Source organism: Drosophila erecta, unplaced genomic scaffold (genome assembly GCF_003286155.1).
Source record: "Drosophila erecta strain 14021-0224.00,06,07 unplaced genomic scaffold, DereRS2 tig00000126-arrow-pilon, whole genome shotgun sequence".
Taxonomy (NCBI): domain Eukaryota; kingdom Metazoa; phylum Arthropoda; class Insecta; order Diptera; family Drosophilidae; genus Drosophila; species Drosophila erecta.
This window is the reverse complement of record NW_020825209.1, coordinates 9,451,896-9,473,049: the sequence shown is the minus strand read 5'-3', so window position 1 is coordinate 9,473,049 and position 21,154 is coordinate 9,451,896. Positions and strand designations below refer to the sequence as shown.

At 43.9% G+C, this 21,154-nt stretch overlaps 1 protein-coding gene across 1 annotated transcript; it reads left to right on the top strand.

Moving 5' to 3' along the window:
- Positions 1-19,224: 19,224 nt before the first annotated feature.
- LOC6550700 (metaxin-2) lies at positions 19,225-20,237 on the top strand. The gene has a single exon (XM_001978078.3). It carries the CDS (start codon positions 19,287-19,289, stop codon positions 20,148-20,150), a length of 864 nt encoding a protein of 287 aa, XP_001978114.3. The 5' UTR covers positions 19,225-19,286; the 3' UTR covers positions 20,151-20,237.
- Positions 20,238-21,154: the final 917 nt, after the last annotated feature.

The following is a 21,154-nucleotide window of genomic DNA, read 5'->3' as shown; positions in this document are numbered from 1 at the left end:
ACGAGCTGCGAATGGGAGCGCAAGGAGCAATGAAGCGGAAGTGAGGTGGTCCCGGGAACTGGGCGGCCAGGAGGGGTTCTTCAAAGGGGCGTGGCAGCCCGGACCGAATTGCAGCCAGCACTTGGGCTGGACGTTTTGAATTTCAGCTGAGGCAAACAGCTACAATCACCTATGGATGCTCGTACCTACATACATGCATACAACCGGCATGAGCATGGAATGCTACCCTGGAAATTCCCGGTGAGTTTGCGGCTGGGTACAACGGACTATTGGTAAGGATTGGATGGTAACGGTAAGCAAAACTCCTGAAGATATTGGTAATATAAGAATTCATCTACAACTTTTAAAGCCACTCTTAGAATGAAAAATACGCTATTAATTAATTAATTAAGTTAACGCGAAGAACTGTATACGGCAGAGATGTAATGAAATGCAGTGGCTTATCTTGACATATATTTTCCAGGGTATCTTCTAATCGTTAGCATAGCTCCTACCTTTTCCCTTGGCTTCGTTTCCACTTAATTGTGAGGCAGCTCATGTTGTCTGCTCGTTCCGTTCGGGCTTTAACTTTTTTACTAATTTTAAATGGCGCTTCCGTTGAGCAGCGGGATTCTGAAGGATGTGGACGTGGATGTGGAGAAGGAGAAGGAGCAGCAGTTGGCGGTGGAGTGGTGCGGATGGAGGGCAGCTGCCAGTGGTGTTGGGGGCTCTTGTTGTCAAGTGCTGTCCTCCTGTGTGTGCTCGAAAGTTGAGTCGACTTGAAATTTTAATGAAATGCGCTGCTGCTGCTGCTGCTGCTCTCGAGGCTCCATCTCCATCTCCATCTCCATCTACATTTGCGTCTATGTCTATGGGTATGTCTATGGCCCTCGGTTTTCTAGCTTCTGGCTCCTGACTGGTGGCCACCAGCTCCCAGCATCCGTCTGCATTTCAAATTATTTTTAATTGTCATTTCTGCGGCAACGACGGCGATGGCGTCTCATTTTCGGGCCTGTCAAAGGCATAAGGAGTTGGCCGGTTGGTTTTTGCCTTTGCGGCCATTGGCGCATTTGCGGCAATCAAAATATTTATGCCATGGACAGTTGATTAACCGCAAACGGGCAAATGGGGGCTGCTGGTCTTCTCCTCGTTCATAATTAAAATCAAATTAACCCACACACACACACAAAGGCGGTACCAGCTAGCACCACCGCCACGTTTTCGGCTCGTTCGTTTTGGCCCAAAAAGGGGTCAGGGTTTAGTTGGATTTCGGGGGTGCTATTGCCATAATTTCACATTTCGGTAGGCATTATGCAATTTGCTTTGGTTTCCCCGTTCCAGTTCCAGTTCCAGTTCCCATTTCCGTTCCTGTTCCTTTGCCACACCGTTCCCCACGCCCCAGATCAAAACCGGCAATCAGTGCCATCGACGCACTGGATACAATTTATTCCGGCCGCAGGGCGGCCCAAAATGAAATTGACATTTGTAACGGCTGTGCGCAAACTAGAGTCCTTTATCCCTAGTAACACCTAGTAACAAAGGGGGTGGCGGAAAGCGGTGAGCGGAAAAGTCAGGAGGGTCAGTGCAATTTAAGCCAGAACACAGATCATTAATCAAACAAGTGCACAATGGACAAATGGGTTGCTGGGCAAGAAGAAAGCAATGCGATTGAAAATTTCCAAATCGAATGTTGTTTACCCATATGCAAATAAATGGAATGGAAACAAATTTGAGCATTGTAATTCAACAAATTAAAAATAAATATTTGATTTAAGTGTATTGCAACTAAATGTGCAACAATGAATGCAAGGAAATCATATACAATTGTTAAATATTTCAGATTTAAATTTAAAGTCTATAGTTGCTTGCAAATACTAAACAACATTCCACAAAGATTTTGCCCATATAGTGTACATCCTTTTTTCTTTTCCCGAATAAAGCAATTGACTAATTAAGCAGATTGCATGCAAGCCCCATTTGTCTGCTCTTTTTTGCTTTTGCCAACAAATCAACTACTGACAGAAGGCAGAAATAAATGCATTTGGCTTAAAATGGTGAAATAAGTGCGATAGATTGATTTCTGGCACGTTGCGCTGATTGTTTGACTGAGTGATTGATTGATGGACGTACGAATAGCTGCAACAATTTTTGCTTGATTTATGGGTCAGTGCCCTGCGCGCATAATTGAATTTAATTTGTTACAACCGAAAAAAAGACAACAATCATATATCTGTGTAAAGTATAGAGTCTCTCCTAATGAATTTGCAAGATACAACTCGATTTTATATGCTACAATTTGTTAAGCCATTGAACCAATTAGTTTTTATCAAAAGCACCATCGACTTCTGCGAGCAAGGGAATACTGCGAAAAGAGCCAAAATAAATCAAAATAGGTCGCCGATGCGTGGCCAGCAATTTAATTGATTCAAACAATTCAAACGATTTGCACATTAAAAAGTCCGCTCTCGGCCGTTTCGGCCATGGTTGGCAAATCAAATTGAAATGCCAATTGAATGGCCGAAAACTGGACTGCAGACCAGGTCCATTTCCCATGTTCGAAAACTGCTGGCATGAATTTAATTTTGATTTTTATTTGGATTTTTATTTGGTTTTTAAAACGACGAACGATTTAATTGAATTGCTCACGGTCCGGTCACCGAAAATCCCATCCTGGATAATATGCAAAGTGGGCGGGGCGGTTTGGAGCGGAGCTAATTTCATCGCCGGCCACGTTTTCCTCCGGCCAAAATGGCCAAAAATCAAATTGGTGGGGGGTGGGAACCGGAAACGGAAGCCGTAAAGGAGTGGTGGAGTGGTGGAGGAGAACAGGAGGACCGGAAGGATACTAGGGTCGTCGAAACTGGTAGCCATTGCCATTGCCATTGCCTTTTTCATGTAGCCGCAAATTGAACAAGCCGGATGGGGGTTATTCGAATATGTATGTATGTATGGAGAGAGATATAATGCAGCATATATGTTATGTTGGTGGCCATAACCGAACTTTAAGTGCCGTCCTTAAAGCCATCGGACGGAAGCCAAGTGTCCACTTCCGTCAAATGGAAATTCCCATCTTATCTCGATTTCTACTCTTGCCCCTCTCGTGTTGATTTGGCTAATTAAAATGGCTCGCTCGAGTGGAAAATGGAGAACACATCCTCCTTCGTCCAGTGAACATGTGCAAATACACATAATTTTAACAATTGTCTGATTGTTCTGTCCAATGAGGAGATATGAAAACATTGTGGCAATAATAACTCAAGGAAACTGCACGAATTAGCAATATAAAATGAAATAAGGAAATAAGGAAAGGGATCTTCACCGAATTTATAATCGTAGAATAAATAAAACGAATTGACGAATTGTTTGATTGTTTCGAGTTGTTGTAACGCTATTTAGTCAGTAAAGGATTCACTTGGAAAATGAAGGAATGTATTAGAAAACAAGATAGAATGATACTATCAGATGCAAACGAGATATTTCAACATTTTCTGGAATATTGGTAGAAATAAAAATTAAAAAAATATAAATTTCTAAATTTAAATGCAGATGGGGCATTTTGGGGCATTTTTTAATTTTTTTGAATTTCTTGTAAGCCTAAAAACTCATTGCAAAGACTGGAAATTTACTTGAATTACTCATTTACATATACACGTTTGATTAAAGCCCACTTCGGTGATTAATCAAACACCTTCAAATCGAAAGACCAGCTGATCCGGCAGTGCATCCCACATATTACTCAGCCAACTTGAGGGACAGGAACAAGGAGCAGCAGCTGTCCTTCCTCGAACCGGACAAAAACTAGGAGGAAGGGGAAGAAATAATGGCGAGTGCGTATGTCCTTTGTCATTTATCATTTGCCATGTCCCGTCGACTGTGAATCCTTTTTGCACTCCTCATCCGCATCCACATCCACCTCTTCATCCACGTCCACGTCCACGTCCTCGTCCACGTCCTCGTCCTTGTTTGTGGATGCGGGTCAACGGAACGGGCGCAGTGTCACTGCACTGGCCACGCCCTCAGCTGCACATTGTAGCCAAAACATACATGTGTCTGCTCGGAGTCCAGTGCCGCCCTCCCCTCCCCCACCAAATACCCCTTGCACCCCCCTATGTGGCACATATATGTGTACCACATACACCACCTACCAATCCGCTCAAACAACAAGCTATATTACCCTGTTCACACAGCCCCCTCCCTTGTTGTATAATCGAAACCTTCTGTCATTTTCTTGTCGCTGTTTGTTTGCCTCTTGTTGTCCCCTTTGTCGCCTCCCCTTCTCATCCACCTCTTTTTGCTTTTTCTTTTTTAGCTTGGTGTGTGTGTTTTTTATGTTGTTACTGCGTTTTTATAACTGCTTGGTGGCTACAGGGTAAGCGTTACGTATACGACTAGTTGTCGCTTGGACTTAAACTGCAGCTCTGTAGCAGTTGTTACTCATCAAAATCCAATCAGGCACAATATCTTATCGATACTCAATTACTTACGTATTGCCGCGGGATAAGGGTTGCGTATACGACTAGTTGGCTGCTTGTTGCAATCGCAGTAGAAACTAATGCCAATAAAAATAGATAGCTGAATGAAAGAGCAACTACTAAAATAGCTTGCTTTATATACCTTCAATTAGGCTCGGGATCAAACGCACTAAAGATCTCCACCGATTTGTATAGTTTTCCCATGAGGTATCAATAATACGGTCATTATACGCACGTATCCACGTACCCTTGTTTTGTATTCATTTGCAGTTTGTTTTTAATGTCAACGCTGGGCATTATTGCATCGTGACCAGCGTGGCGTATACGCAATGTGCGGAGAGCAGAGCACTTTGCCCCTTCCCATTCACCTGACAGCTAACCATTGTTGTTGCTGCTATGGCTCTGCATTTCTGCAGTGTTTGTGTCAGTATTGTTGCTTTAATGCACCAAAAAATGTCACAACAAGCCCAAAAATGGGAAAAAAACGAGCTAGCCAAGAGCTGGAGCACGAGGAACTGACCTCATTTATGCAACTACGTACATACATAACCATATATATCCATGTTTGTTGCCCTGCCATGGCTGTCCCCTTATTAGTGGGCGTGGTCGGAGGGAGGCGCTGGTTTTTTGCCGAGCATTTAATTGCAAATTTTACGCTTGTTCAAAATTTGCTGCCGGATAGCAGGCAGACAGCATAGCCAACGGAACCCACTGCCGCCGTCAGAATTTCATAATTGCAAAATGCACTAAACACCCTTTTTTAACCATCCCCATTTGGTTTCGATGTCAGTGTCGTGTTCATTAGCCAGGAATTCTCAGCTCCTCCTCTTTTTCTTGCTGTATTATTTTTTGGTCCCTCTTCCACACACAGACTGCACAAAGCGGTTTACTCGTCGCCGTCTTCTGTCTTCTGTCTTCCGGTTTGCTACTGCTTTTCCGGGGAAATTCACGATTTTCACTCACAATGAAAACGACAAAAAACGCAAAGAACGGAGTGAGAGCCCCAGTCAGTCATCGTCGGTTGAATCATGCTGAGGGTTCAGTGGCCATTATGGGTAAATAGCAAATTGTTGAGTGTTGGTGCATAATGCCCATGGGAAGGATGCGGAACCCCAGGGATCGGATTTCAATTGCGATTGGGCTTTGCAATGGAAGCGCGATTTTAGTGAGCCTAGTAGTAATCCATTCAATGTTTTTTTGGGACATTGCCAAAACACATCGAGGCCTCTGGTGTAATTATCCAGCAAGGATGAGGTTTGGAAATAATTTCCACATTGCGTGTGTACTTCAATCATTGATATCGAAACGCGAATGGTTGTCAATCGACATAGATAGGTTTCAAACGTAAACTTTCGAACTTAAAAGGCTCAACAATTTTTACGCAAATGATAAAAATATATGCAAGCTTTAATTTACTCAATACAAGAGACAAGTTCCTTAGGTACCCAGAAAGGCAATGTAAATTTAATTGAAATTCAGCTGTAGGTAGCCAAATTGATAACCAATTCGATTAACTTGGTAAACATATAAAATAAGCCAGCGAGAGAGATCTCATTCGTACTTAAATCAACATAACTAGAGGCCTCAATCGTAATAATAACGTAATCGATGCGCATATAGCACTTCCGTTTTGGAGACCCAAGCAAATAAAGCAGCCATCACTTGTCCTTCCGCTCGTCGAGATCCTTCAGCAGTCAATTACAATGCTTGTGGGCTTGACTTTAATTGCAACTCCTTCGTAATAAGCAAATACAGTAGTATCTCAGTTCAAAGGCTGCTAACTCTTTTGCGCAAAACACACACACTGCATAGATGGCAATATCCCAAATCGAATCCAACGGAATGTGTATAGTTTGATATATTTTTCAGCTAGCTGTAGTGAAAGCAAACATACACACGCATGCGAAATTTGGGCAAAAAATGGAATGGTGAGTGAGGGAATGCGGGGGGCCAAAATGCCAAAATGAAAATATTCGTTTTACGGGAATGTGTATCTAATAGATATGCAGTGACAGCACCTGTATTTATGTGTCTGCATTTGTATCTGTATCTGTAGCTGCATCAGTATCTGTATCTGCATCTGTGTCCGCCATTTTGCATATGTGACCGTATCTGGATGCCAATCTGCATTCGCCCCTGCATCTGTATCTGTGTATCTGTGTATCTGTGTATCTGTGCATGAGTTTGCATAGAAATTAAATAAATATTTGCGTGCAACTAAATTGGAATTGGAATGCTGGCCCTGGCTCTCTCTGATTCTGATTCGCATTCTGATTCTGATTCTGCTTCTGATTCTGATTCTAATTCTGATTCCGGCTCGCCCTGAACGATTGCAAATCGAATTTGCATTGATGCAAATTCCGGGCAGCCCATCAGCCACGCCCACTGTCCCCAACATAATAATAATTATTAATATTATATTATCGGCAGCGACAACAGCGGCAACTACATCATTCCTAATTGCAATCGGCGGCGGAAGTTTTTATGTCCCAAACGGAAATATCAGCGAAACTAGCAAAAAATTAACATTCAACTATGATAAATTAGTTATTTCTAATCTAAATGCACAGATGTGAATAAACTATAAAATCAATTTATTTTGTGCCATGTAGTTTTAATTTGATGTCACTTAAATGTGCGCCAGTTTACAAGAGCTGATTGTCAAGTGAATGTGGTCATAACCTTCCTTTATATACATTTATTAAATTGTTTGCAAAACTAGAATTATACAAAAATACGGCTTGATGCATCACTGGGATTAAGCTGAGCTGCAATGTGACATTAATGTCAAAGTTGCATTTAAGTATTTAGGTATTAAATGCAACATTTCCATTAAAATAAATCCTTCACTCACTTTAAAATTACACAAAAATTACAAAAAAAAGTTGCGCACATCACATTTATGTGCGTATACATCCGTGGGGATTACGAGTTAATCAATTTGAGCAGCGCACTAAGCACTCTCCACCGATTTTCATTTTCCATTTTCCGCTTTCCACTTTCCATCGATTGTCCAGGGCGCGTTAATCGTGTCAAGTGGTTTGTTGCATATTGTTTGCTTAGTGGCGCACCTGAAGTCGGCTGAATGCCGTTGTCAAAGGATTCAATATGGAATTATGTGCAATTATTGGCAGTTGTCCGCCCTTAAAATCGTAAATGGTCCGGCAGACAGCTTATTTATTTACCAATGTGTAATAAAGCACCTGATATTGCTGATATATTGATGAGTTATTAGTGGGGCCATTGCTCTTTGACCGACTAAACGTAGTTGTGGTGTTAAGTAGTCTCCTTTTTCTGTCTGTTTTGCAATTTGAATACCTGACTATCAGTTGTTGCTTTTATTTCAACTCCCATGTTCTATATTTAACTTCAAAGCTCATTCATTTGATGTAGCTTTCTAGCCTAGTTAAATAAGCCTTCTTAAGTTAGTTACTTAACGCACTAGTCTAAATATCTAATATTGCATACTTAAATGACTGAGACAAAACACAAAAAGAGCTTGTTAAGTCGGACAATAAGGAACACTTAATAACCCCATCGATGGCAGTGACCAGTGTACATATTTCTGTGGCAAACAAAGGAAAGAAAGCCAAATCCTGCAGCTGGTCAAAAGGAAAATGAAAACATTAAGCAGTGTATTTAGCGAGAGAAGAATGTGGCCACCAGTTTCCCAGGGTAAATGGGAAAAAATGGGGAAAATATTGTAAAAGGGAAATGTGTAAAAGGGAAACTCATGCACGGCTGCCTATGAAACGTCGTCCTTTCCGCCCAATGCGTGTATCATCTGGCCCCCTTTTCTTCTTGCCACAGTCATTCACTAAGAATTCGCCAGCATTCCACCCCTTTCCCAGCTTTTCACCCTGCCCCCACCGCTTTTCCTCCTCTTCGTCCATTTGCATGCTTCGGAGCCAAAAATTGCTCTCCAATGCGTGGCAAAGCAGAGTGCAAAGCCAAAAGGAGAATGGAAAACTAGCAGAGTCTTGATAAAGGAAAAGTCTTTTTGAGCCGAAAGGGAGGCAGCGGCAGGTGGGGTGGGTTGGGGTGGGGTGGGGTGGAAATGTGGGTGGGATTCTTTTGGGGTGAATGGCTGGCATGCTGCCTAACGATCTATTCACGTTGAGAGGCGTCTGGAGACTCCTGGCGACGACAACGAGAACTATTGAAGCGTATTAATTCTTTTTAATGCCAAAATAATAACGACGCCATTATGCCGAGTAACGGCCCCTTCCCCTTGAAAAGGCCACCCCCTTGCACACCACCTCCTCCGGTTTTCGGTGGCGCCAACGGTTTGGCCAACGAGACGGCGACCAAAAGTCTGCATCGAAATGTTTTCCAATTGACCAAACAGCGCAAAAATAAAAGCCGGCAACAACAGCAACCACGTTCAAAACATCAAAATCATGGGAGTAGACTTTGTGATGTAGGTACAATTAAATACCCTTAAGTTTATGCGCTGATAAGGGCTTTTTAGTGAACTCTTCGAATATCTTGACCGGCAACTCGCAGTGTTTGTTGGGTGAAGAATATTTGTTTTTGGTGCTTTGCAGTAGAAGAAGTGGGCAGTGGACTTTCTCAATTTGTATTATGTGATATACATAAGTTTGTTATCAGATGTTTTCTTATATGAGGCAGAGCATTAAGCCGCATAATGAAGTACGGACCAAATTAGTTTTGCCACTTATCAAACTAATGATACCCCATTAGAAGGGTATATTTATCGACAGCATGTGCTTGTGCATGTGTCCGCTACTTATAAGCATAAAAACTGATAACGAAATCAAAACGTCGAGCCAAACGATTTGGAAATACTTAGACAGCAGCATCAGTAGACGTCCGACCAATGGCCAATGGCTATGCCAACAACAATGGACCGGTTCGGGCCGGGCCGGAACGCAACAACAAAGGCCGTAGTCCTTCTGTCCGGCCGTAACATCAATGTAACGGCCATACAACATTATTATCATCGCAAATGGCAAGTTAGACAAACACATTGAGTGCCCATTTAATGGCCAACCTCCTCTCCTTCCAAGCACTCTGCCACTCCGGCTCCTGCAGCCCAAAGCCAAGTCCATTTTACCCAACTCAAGGCTGGACAGGAGGTGGCAATGGCTGGCAGTGGGTGGCTGTGGGTGGCAGGGTATCAGCAGAGATGGTTATGGGTCTAGGCACATAATGACCAAGCTAAACAGCAAATGAACTTTTAAACGTATTGAATTGGCGTTCCTCACAGGACTGAAGGATCCTAGAACGAGGCGTCAAAAGCGCCGCTGGCCGTAGAAAAGCTGTATATTTTGGGTCCTTCGGAGGGGGCATTAATGGGTTGCCATGGCCAGCTCATAGATATAATGTCTACGGGCAAAGTGCGTGTGGAACGACAAAGGAAATACCAAAAATAGAGACTACACAGTGGGGCAGAGGGGAGGTGGAAATGGGTTTCAAAGGATACAGCCAGGGAAATAATGGAAAAGATTGCATGCAAAAGCCGAAAATAGTCTGAAATCCCTTTCATAAATACAAATATAGGTCAGCTTCGAAATGTTTCGATAGGTTTAATATTTGTTAAACAAATTGTTGGCTTTCGAACTAAGCAACTTTCACTTCGTGACGCTTCCCAAACATTTTCGGCTATCCATACATAAAGTACAAAATACTTTGCAGCCGATAAAAGTGCATATTTATGAATGCCATTAAATCGCTGCCTGCGTCGAATAAATTGGCGTTGGGCTGTGATTTGCCACTGTGAGGCCAAAAATCGAGCATCCGACAAAAGATGCGGCAAGAAATGAGAGCTCGAGCGGCACTTTTAGCCGCTTTGCCATTGAATTGAAAAGAATGGAATCGTTTTTTGGCCATTTATTATGGTCACGATCATTCGTCACCTCGTTCGTTTATGGTCGAAAACAACACAGCAGCACATGTACCACTACCACTATTTTTTTATTATTTTCCTTTTTAAGCGGCACTAACCTCCCGAATGGCAGGACGTGACTGGGCAGCTGGGAAAGCGTTCGAGTTGAAGTTGCACAGTTGATTTAAACGATCCAGCGGCATGCAGATGAGTTTTTGATTTTCAGTTTTCCAATTGTGTTTGCTCTTGTTGTGCGCTACTTTGTTTTTACGAGCCGACTAAACCGACAATCCGACAAACTGAGGAGCTCGACGCCAAAAAGCCAGCAAGGAAATAGTGAACGAGGGGCTACAATAACAGACAGGCCCGCCCAAAAAAGTAGGCGGGGCCACGCATAATTTAACATTCGAAAAGTGGGCGGGGCGGGTGGGAAATGGCGGAATGGTTGGGTGGCGAATTTTCGTCTGCCTGTTTGTGTTTACATTTCGTCTTAAGCTGCGACAAGATGCCGCCATATATTTGTCACATGGACGCCACTTTTACGGCCAACAGGGAGGGGGAATTTTCGGTGGGCTGTGGGGTGAGGGGGTGAGGGGTCGGCTAGCCCCCGAGGGCGGCGGCGGCAGGGCGTGGCACAACAATCGACGAGTGGATATCACAAGCAGTGGCATAACAAAAGCACATGGCGAGCCAAAAGAGAAGTTGTGTGCAAATAACCTTAAGCCGGAAGCTCGTCAAGTGACTTTGCTGCCTTCCTGCCAACAAAAAAGGAATCAAAATGGATGGAAATCCCCACTACGCCAAGTACACTAAGGAAAATGTGTTTTAGTTTCTACGAAAAGCAGCTCAGGGACACCTACACGTGCATACATATGTATAGGCTTACATTTACAAATTTCAGGAAGTCACACTTGGAATTTAAACTGCATTGAACATGTCACTATAACATTATAGTAACTTTATAGTTTCTTTTACCTAAGTCTTATCAACATGTGAAACTTGTTCGGCTCAGTTTATAATTAGTTAAATTGTAATTTAAGTAACCTTGTTTCTCATTAAATTTTTGCTGTGCACACAAACGCTGCTCCATCATCAACGTATCCAAAGTATTTGCATTTTGTATCACTTAAGCATCAGCTTTTCCATTGTTGCCACTGGTCACAGGAGACATTTATAGCTGAGCACACACAGACACACACATACGTGTACGGTGGCATATAAAACTGGCCCCCAGTTTTTCCGGCTTTTCCTACCAAGCTGCGTGCCTTATTTGCGACTCAAGTGCTAAGAACGGAATTATTCGTGTGCTCAACTACAGGCCACCCACTGTCGAAGCTGCCCCACCAGAAAATCAGCACCGCCCCCCGTTACCTCCACCGCCACCCCCCCGCGCTTGACAATCAAATTTAGCTTGGCAACAAATTTCGGACAGCGCTGAAGGAGGCGCGTGTAATTGCCAAGACAAACATTGTGTTAAGTGGGCTCCCACACAAACAGAAGCGGCCCATACGCTGGGAAAACTGTGGCCAAGACAGCTGCGTGTGTGTGTGTGTCTGTGTGTGTTAGCCTTGGCTTTACAAGCCGCCCGAGTTTGACTTCTCCGCAGCCAGACTTGAAATGACAGGGCAATACCCTCTACTACTTCCTTAAGCCCTTCTTTTTTAATTAAACATTGGATGTTTTTGATCAATGCAAAATACTTTATTTTTGTACTGTTCTCGATTGGCATTTAAAATCAAATTCAAATTTAAGTATTGCCTGCCAAATACCATAAGGTATTTAAAACACATCAAGCCGAATGTGTTTCTCAACCAAAAAAACCGTCGTTTGACGGATTAAAAGAGACCATTTTTAGCCAAGTTATGATAAAAAAACGCAGCTCGGAAAATTCAATTTTTTCTGTAATGCCATTTTTAATTTTTCATAGAAAAAAACCTGTATTTTGACCAAAACAGGTAAAATAGTGTGCGAAATAGCGAATGACGCGCTTTGTTGAACTCAGCATAAAATTTCTAATCGTGTGCAGGGACGACCAAAATTTTAAAAAATTTTAAATTTATATTTACGTTGGTTAGCATGCTGCACAAAACAATTATTATTTCTGTTGTGCGAGTTATGATCAAAAAGCATAGCTTAATCCTGTTTTCATTTTCACCACTTCTAACATGGAGGGTTCAAATGTTATTACCTTCAACTGCACCCAGTTTTAGCCTCTTTTTCGCCAATTAAGCTCTTACACTCGCCAACAAAAGAGGAACACATCGCGGGAGTGTGTGTCCTTTTTGCCGCCTGGCAATTAAAAAGTTGTCGCCTAACGATAAACGCGCGAAATCGAGTTAGAATGCTGCAGCAAATTAAATTAAGCTGAAAACTTTTGTCGAAACGAGAATATACAGTCGTCGCAAAGTCCACAGACTTTCCCCCGAGAAGTGAAAGAGAAGAATTGTAACATGCAGCATTAGGGACTTTGTTCGCTGTACTTCTGGAAAAACTGCAAATCGTTGGACAGATACTCGATCGTATCCCTCAAGGAATCCTTCACCTTCCATTCAATTGCCATGTACTCACCGCTCCAAGGACACTGATGAAGAAGTAGTAGAACATCTTCGCATTGAAATTAGTCGGGATCTTCCAGATGGAGTATCTTCCGCAACTGGACATGTGTATGTCCAGGTAGGAACGCACATGAGGTGAAGTAGCAAAACTTATAAAAGATCTCGGGAAAGGCGAATAAGTGAGTGTTTCGGGCAAGCAAAGTGGCTGAAAGGCGAGTGAAAAACGGAACAGATTAGGGCATTAAATCATGGCCAACTACTCCCGCCGGCTGTCCAAGCTGTCCAAGCACAAGGACGAAAAGCTGACAGGACGAGGAGGACGACGATGATGATGGAGCTCTACTCGCAGCGCCAAAATTTGTGAAATTTCGAAATTGTGGAAATCAGTGGAAAGTGATACGGTTTGTGGGCTAACCGCTGTGCAACCATGCTTTTGAATCTTTTAGTACTATGGTGACATAGTCGTATAAATAGCATAACTGTGTACTATTGGACTTTCACTCATCCACCAAAAATATAGAAGGACTTCAAAGGGAAAATGTCGCACTACTTAACCTTAAACATAGCTTTCCTTTTTGAGCAGCACTTCTTTGTCCATAGTATCGTACTTTCCCATCCTTTGTTCGTTTGTATCCTTTCACTCGCCTATTTTTCTCCAGCCAGGCTGCTTAATTTCCTCCACTCCATCTTACTCCATCGCTCCAACCCAATTTCTCGATTCCATTTCGGGTCCTGCCCACTTATTTTAATTTAACCTTCACTTTTCGTGGACTGGGGAGTGGAAAAGGGTGTGGAGGGTGTGGAAAATCGGAATACGGTCAAAGTGTTAAGCCATTGTCGCCGTTGTTGGCATCTGTTCCCAGTGCCACGCCTCGTGCCCACGCAACTTTTGCGCCTTTGCACAATGGAAATATACAATATGTATGTGCACAAGGTGGTCGGAAAGGGGAAAGGGGGAGGGCAAGGGGAAGGGGAAGGGAAAAGGCCAGCTGACGACGAGGGCGCAGAAATTCGCAATTAATCACAATTAAAAACGGCCTGAAGTTTCTGCTTCTTTTTTATGCCGCCATGTATACCTTTAACTCATGCATATACATGGCAATTTTATATGTATGTATGTGTATTACACTCTTTTGCACCCTTTGTCCACGTCATCCGCATTTAATTATGGAAATGTTAATTTGCTTAGCACTTCAGACGAGCGACTCCCAGTTACCCATTTTTCCCCGACGCTTTTCCACAGCTTTTCCAACGCAGCCGAACGGGCTCCACCTGGCGGCGAGTCAGCGAAAATGTTCATGTTTAGTTTTTTGCCATCGCGCCATTAATTTTCAATTAACACTATGCCAGGAGCAGACGACGCGGACAACGACAATGATTATGGCAAATGGCTGGCGGATTATGGGTGGTGCTGGTGGTGGGCAAGTGGTGCTCCTCTGGAAGTGGAGGCGGCACCGTCTGGGTCACCGTTAGTCAATGCCACAATGCCCTAATCAGGGCATAAGTAGTGGTCCAAGTGGCAAGCTGCCGAGGACGGCGCGTCAAAATGATACCCTGGAAAGTGAGAAGTCGTGCAGGATGCAATCTTTGATGGAAAACAAATGTAAGTTTAATTATATATTTATTTATTTATTATGGGAATTTGGTGCTGGTCTATATTAGTTCCCTATGCTTAAGATTGACTTACGTCATAGTAACCATTCAGCAAAATAAACTTTTTAAAAACTAATGGGCATCTGCGCATGCCATACTCTTTCTAGCCCACGCTATTCCTTATTTATTGCCTCGTTCGTGCTCTCATTGGCACCCAACTTAACCTGGGCCAACCCAAGTGGTCCCAACCGAATCCCCAACTAAACCAAAACCAAAACCCAAACGAGCCCCAACTCCCTGTCCACCTGTAGTTCATTTCATTTACCGCTTGTTCCTAACAAAGTTCAATCCTTTGTCGCTGGCCACCCTCGCCCCGCCATTTTCCAGCGCCCCCTTCCAGGGGCGCCCCTGTCGTTTGTGCTTACGCCATTAACTTAAAGTGCCATTGGCCCCGAGATCGCTGGAGGAGGAAAAAAGGGGCAGCAGGAGGAGCATAAGAGCATCAGAGCATCAGAGCATCTGGCCATCTGCGTAGTCTGGGAGCACTTAACTTAAGCGCTCTAATTGTATTAAAAGCGTGTCCTTTCCCGCCTACGGCTGACCCTCCCCGCCCCCATCTCCACCTATATATCTATATATCCCGCCATATCCCTAGCAGTTTTCCCTTTTGGGTGGTCAGAGCAACGCCACACAGTTGGAGTTGACGTAGAGCCTCGTCTCGGCTCGTCTCGTTTGGTTTTTGGCCTGGCCAGCTTCTCGTTTTAGCCCGGCTAATTCGGCTAAGTGATTTTCATGAGTGCGTGCCCGGTTTTATCTGACTTATGGTTTAATTAGGGTCAGGCGAAAGGGGTTATCTGTGCCTGTCTGCCATTGCAATTAGTTCCGATTAGCCTGAACATGCTGAAGACCTATTTGTGGAGCTGCATGCATTTGCAATGATGCACAGCAAACAGCAATATGCTAATATATTATTGCCATGGATGCAGCTGTTTATTTGCATTTTCTTTGCTAGTTTTTATAGCTACCAATGACACTCGGGTATATTATTGACTCCTAAGTAAATCTCAGGCCAACTTCGGCGACTTTTCTCGCCGTGCAGCATCCGCTTGTGGCTTTGTAACAATCTTTCCGTTCGCAATGCGCTCTGGCTCACCTTTTTGGCCCACTTTACGAGCTTCTTCCCGCCCGCTCCGCCACTTGGCCTCGTTCTCAGCTGCTTATTTTTGGCTTGGAAGCGCGAATAGCTTGCCATTTCTGGCCGGGGTCTGCCACACACCATACCACACACACACACACACACACACACACAGTACACACCGCACCGTAGACATTCCATGGCTTTCGCCTGGCTGGAATCCGGGTAAATGTTAATTAAGCATCATTTACGCATTCAGGCCGCCATAATTTGCAGCGACAATGACACTGACAGCGCCACAATGTTGCGACAACTTTGACAAGCCCACCAGCCGGGGCACAGAAACGGAGTCCTGGAGACACAGAGCCTGACCCTTTGCCTCATTACCCCTTTTACCACACTGCCACTCGGCACGCAGTCAAATTTAATGTAACACAAAAGGTTTTCCACTTCAGTCGCCGTCCTACTTAATGGATATCTGGGACGTAATGGTTCCATTAGGACAACCGCAAATGTTTCAGCACACTGGAGGCCCGGGAAAAGAAATCGTTCAATCAGCAGATATCCGAAGGATATACTGTTTGGATCATTCAAAGCGCCGTGCTAATCACATTGAATTACAGTCCAGCGTTCATAATCGAACTTAATATTGATATTTAGTTATATTTAGTTTTTTTTGCAAATTTATTTATTATGGACGCAACCTGGGTTCCTGTGTTGCAGGGTGGTATAGCCCAATCTTCGTCCACTTTTGTGGAGTCCCGGTGCCACACCATCTGCTGTTCTGTTGGTGTCCTAGTGTCCAAACGTCCAATTCCGCTTATCTGTCCCAGACAATGGACACTGTGGCCGTGGATTAGCTCAGCCAAACGGTTATTTAGCGGCATCCAGAGCGAGGATTGTCCTCCCCAGCCACCTCCTCCTTTGCAGGACTCCGCCGAATTGTGGCCACAAAGCGGCCGGTGAAGTGCGCCCAACAGCTGGCCAACAAAATTCAGCGATGGCCAACAATACGTCCAACAAAATCCAACGATGCCAACGTCCAACGTCCAACGTCCAACGACCAACACAAAAAGCAACAAATCGCCGACCGTAGAAACAAAATAATAATAAAGACAAGCAGCAACGTGGAATGGCGGAGCACAAAACCGAAATACCAAATAAAATTGCACAGCAAGGATGAAAATGAAGCGGGTGCAGGAGTCGCAGAAGAAGAAGACCAGGAAGGAACCATAGAGTCCTGCGAAAGAATTATGTTAAAAGCCAGGAATAACGTTGACACGAGGAATTTCGGGGAACAACACGAGACTTACCCTAAAGGGAAGTAAAATTTATAAAAACTCATAAGTTGCTTTAAATACCCAATATTATAGTTATTACATTGGAGTATTCAAGTATTATAAGTAACCTGTTGGATGGACTTGTCAGTACATATATGTATCTGCTGCCCAGTTATTGTATTCAAAATATAAATGCTTACTCTTAAATATACCACAGAATTAATAATTTCGATAATCTATCTATTCAGTCTAATGAGTTTTAAGGATTATAGTTTTCTTATAATAATCAGTGAATCTCGCACTATAATTTTAATTGGCCTAAATTCTTTTTTATTGCTTATAAAAATTCAAAAATCCACCGCATATTGTGTGTATACTATGCGTTTAGAAAATCAGAATATTATAAATGCTTAGGTTACAGTTTTCTTCGAGCATGACACCACTCGATATTACAGGGTATCGCTGATAAAGCGAGAGGCCAAGTTAGGGTCGCAAGTCGCGCACACATTTCTCACACCAAATGCAAATAAAACGACGCCTTGGAATTGAAATAGAAATAGAAAATTGCCAAACAAAAATGGCAGCATAAACTTTTGCTGTTTGCCGCTTCCGTACGTCATTCGTTCTCCTTTCACCTCCTTTCTCCGTAGGTCGTAACTCTCGCACACACACACAGACAAAATAAGAAAGGAGAAAGCGAATAAGACACAGTGGCACATATACGCACAAAAGTCTGCTGCTTGTCGACATTTTGGTAATAAATTGAGTTTTATGGCAGTCATATTATTCTTTATTAGTGGGTAAGAATTGTTGCCTTTTGTTGGCTTTTGTTGCCGAAACGATGTCTCAACCAGGCCAATATCCTTGCCATCCCGAGCGTCTCGAGCGTCCCGAGCATCCCGAGCATCCGGAATCCTTAACCCAGAAAGGCTAGATGTAACTTGTTCGATTCCGAAGTGGCTGCGCTGTGTGGCTTAATTAATTTGGCAGTGTTTTGGGACTGGTTGTCAATAGATTGGCCGGAATTCCCAGAAGTCCTCGGCCGAATCAATCAGCGCCAACGGCTCGGCGCTCGAATCTTTACTCTTTCATATCGCAGGAACGCGGCTGGTAAATCAAAAAGTCTTATTCAAAACTCGTTCAAATTTGACGTTAAATTACTCCCGGCTTTCGAACTTCGCGGGAACACTAATCAGGTTAAAGCGCCCGCCCAAAATGGGATAATCCGTCAATCGGAGCCCGCATTTTCACAGCTGTCAACGCAGCCAGATTGGTTATTGGAAATTAGCTTTGCCTAGAAGAATAGCAAAATATTTCAGGATAAACTATACATAAAGCAAATGGTTAAGTCAACTGTGTTAATCAATGTGCAGTTTGTAGGGTTAAAAACGATAAAGTTCTTTAAAATATAATATTATTTGTATTATTTCATAGCGCTATATTGCATAGATATTTTTTCCAATATTTCTATAAAATGTTTTTGATCAGTTAGAACTAACTGTCTTGTTTCTTTCCGTGTAGCGGCCTAGCATCAAGGCCATTAAATTAGCAATCATGGATAGTCCGCCAGCCTCTCGTACCTGATGATCCATGAAACGTCGAAAACTTTTGCCTCATTTCCGGAAGCACTCGAGTCCTGGATCAGAGGAGCCACAAAACTGTGCATAATGCTCCGCCCGAGTAATTTATCATCCTCCGTTCCAATCCCCGCGAGGGATTCCGGATGGCGGCCTAAACCAGCGGGCGGTGGTACAAAAAATTTGGTGGCGAGTGGGCCAAAAACCTTTTTGGGTGGCGGGGAGCGAAAGGAATGCGGGGCGGTGGCCGATGATTAATTGCTTGACTGTCCAGTCGAGCGGAAAATTCACAAAACATTTCCATCATCAAAGCACAACTGATTTTTCTGCGGAAAAGTGAATCCTGTCAACGATGAAGCGAAGGCAGACAGCTCTTCAAGTCCAATGTAGGAGTAATGCTCCTTGTCAGTTTGGCCAGTTTGATTTCAGAGTTTTTGCTAATTGCGAATATAGTTTATTGGCCTTAAATTTATTCCTTGCTAAATTGCATATTTCGAATTCCAATTTGTTGCATTGCAGACTAATTAGTGTCGCTTGGCAATTTGCTTGTTCGCAAAAACAAAAATCAATCAATGGTGAGCAACATCTGAATATAAACGTCAACTTCATCAAGATTTTTGGTGCTATTAATTTCAATTATGTCTTGTTGCACGCTGCGATTATTGCAAGTAAAACATGTAAGTTGAATAGTGGAGGGAATTACTTTTAAGTATCTACTTATCTTAGCAGGATGTCAGATAAAACCTAAACAATTCATTTAAATATCAAGGAACCCACCACACAATTGTCACCCAACTATTCCAAAAAGAGAAACTCGAATTAAGTCCAAATTTTCAGCACGTTAAGCATGGACTTGGGGCAAAACTTGACCGCCGCCATGATGCAGTCCTCGGCGGAGGCGGGCAAGTCGGAGGAGGCGTGGCCGGCGGTCGCCCACCTGCATCATCCGGACGAGGCGAATCAGCTCCTGCTGCCGGAGCGCTCCAGCTGCCTGGCGGTGAAGACCTACCTGCGCATGTGCAACCTGCCATTTACGGAGCAGATCAGCGACAACGCGGAGTTCATGTCGCCTGGTGGTCGATTGACCCACCTGCCACTGCTCCGTTTGGGTCCGGTCAAGACCTTTGCGGAATTCGAGCCAATAGTTGCCCAGGTGGAGGTCATGCAAGGCGGCAGTTCCCTGGGCAGTTGGATGTCCGAGGATCAGCGCGATGACATCCGCTGTCTGGTGAGCTATGTGGAAAATGTCTTCACGCTGGCGGAGATCCACATGAGCTTTGTGGATGAGATAAACTACCAGCTGTACACGGCACCGCGCAGTGCTGCAGCTCATCCGTGGCCATTGAGTGCGATTCGCCGGCAAGCCAAGCAGAAGGATGCACGGAGGATCCTGAAGGTCTACCAGTGGCAGGATCTGGACAACGACCAGGTCATCCAGGAGGTGGGCGTCTGTGCCGATGCGTTGGTCGCTAAGCTGGAGGAGCACAAGGCGCAGGCTTATCTCGGCGGACCACGGCCTTGCGAACTGGACGCCCTGGTCTTTGGCCATGTGGCAGCCATAATGAGCACCAAAGTTCCCAACATGGAACTGGCCGAGGTCCTGGCCACCTATCCACGTCTTCTGGCCCACTGTCGCCGCATCGATCAGAGCCTATTTGATGGCAAACTTCTGGCCAGCGAGGTGGAGGCGCAGGAGGAGGAGCCGGAGTAGCAAAAATAAAATGAAGGAACGGACAGGACTCGGAATCCCTCTGCCCCGGAACAAAGGATTCTTATTGTTTTTTTATTTGGCCAAGGTCGGAAAGGCAATCAAAAATATGCAAAGCATTTACAATAAAAACGCCAGACAAGTCGGAGGAGTGGGTTTTGCATGGGCAGTGGCAAGGGGAAACTCGAGCCACAGTTAAGCCAGCGCACAATGCCATAAAATTCAGCAACAGACAAGGCAAACACTAAAAGAATTTCAATTAGATAAATAGAAGAATTTTAGTACAAAATGTATTCATGTATTCACTTCATAATACTGACAACCATAGTTGCTTCCAGTTATAGTTGCCAATTAATAATTGACTGCCAAATAAAATGGTTCACACATTTGCTTGTAATATATTAAGAAGCACAATTATGTTCCCAGTGTACTAGGCAGTATTTTCGGCGCGGGCTGGCATTCAATTTAAGTTCGCCCTCGACTTGTAGGTTCGATTTTATGACTGGCCCAAAGTCACCAATCTCAATGCAGAGTTCCCTGGGAGAAGAGTTTTCGGGTCTGCGGAATCCAGTACTCCGGCTAACCCGTGTGACATGGCCGCATCGTTCGGACAATCAGGGAACCATCATCGACATCGACGGGTCCGCTGTCAGCCAGCTTCCCATGTTTTCCTACCATTTTGCCCCCTTTTTGTGCTTTGCAATCAGAAACTCATCATGGCCTATTGATGATTTTACCCGTTGTTCTTTTTTTTTTGTTTTGTATGTTTTGCCTTTTCCTACGACTCCCAGAGGATAATCTTCGTTGGCCTTGATGGCTGTCCCTCGACTTGGTAATTTATTGGAATTTGCCAAAAGGATTAAGTACGCCAATAAGCGTTGCTCAACGTCAATGAGCGCGTGAGCTCCATCTCCATCCCTATCTCCTTCATTATGAAACTCGTTTTCGTCCTGCCATCGGAATGGGAAGCATCAGACATCAGCCGGCATCGCCATTATCGTTGCTGC

Excerpts from the sequence above, each read along its gene's own strand:
- LOC6550700 (XM_001978078.3), top strand. The coding sequence starts at position 19,287 with ATGGACTTGGGGCAAAACTTGACCGCCGCCATGATGCAGTCCTCGGCG.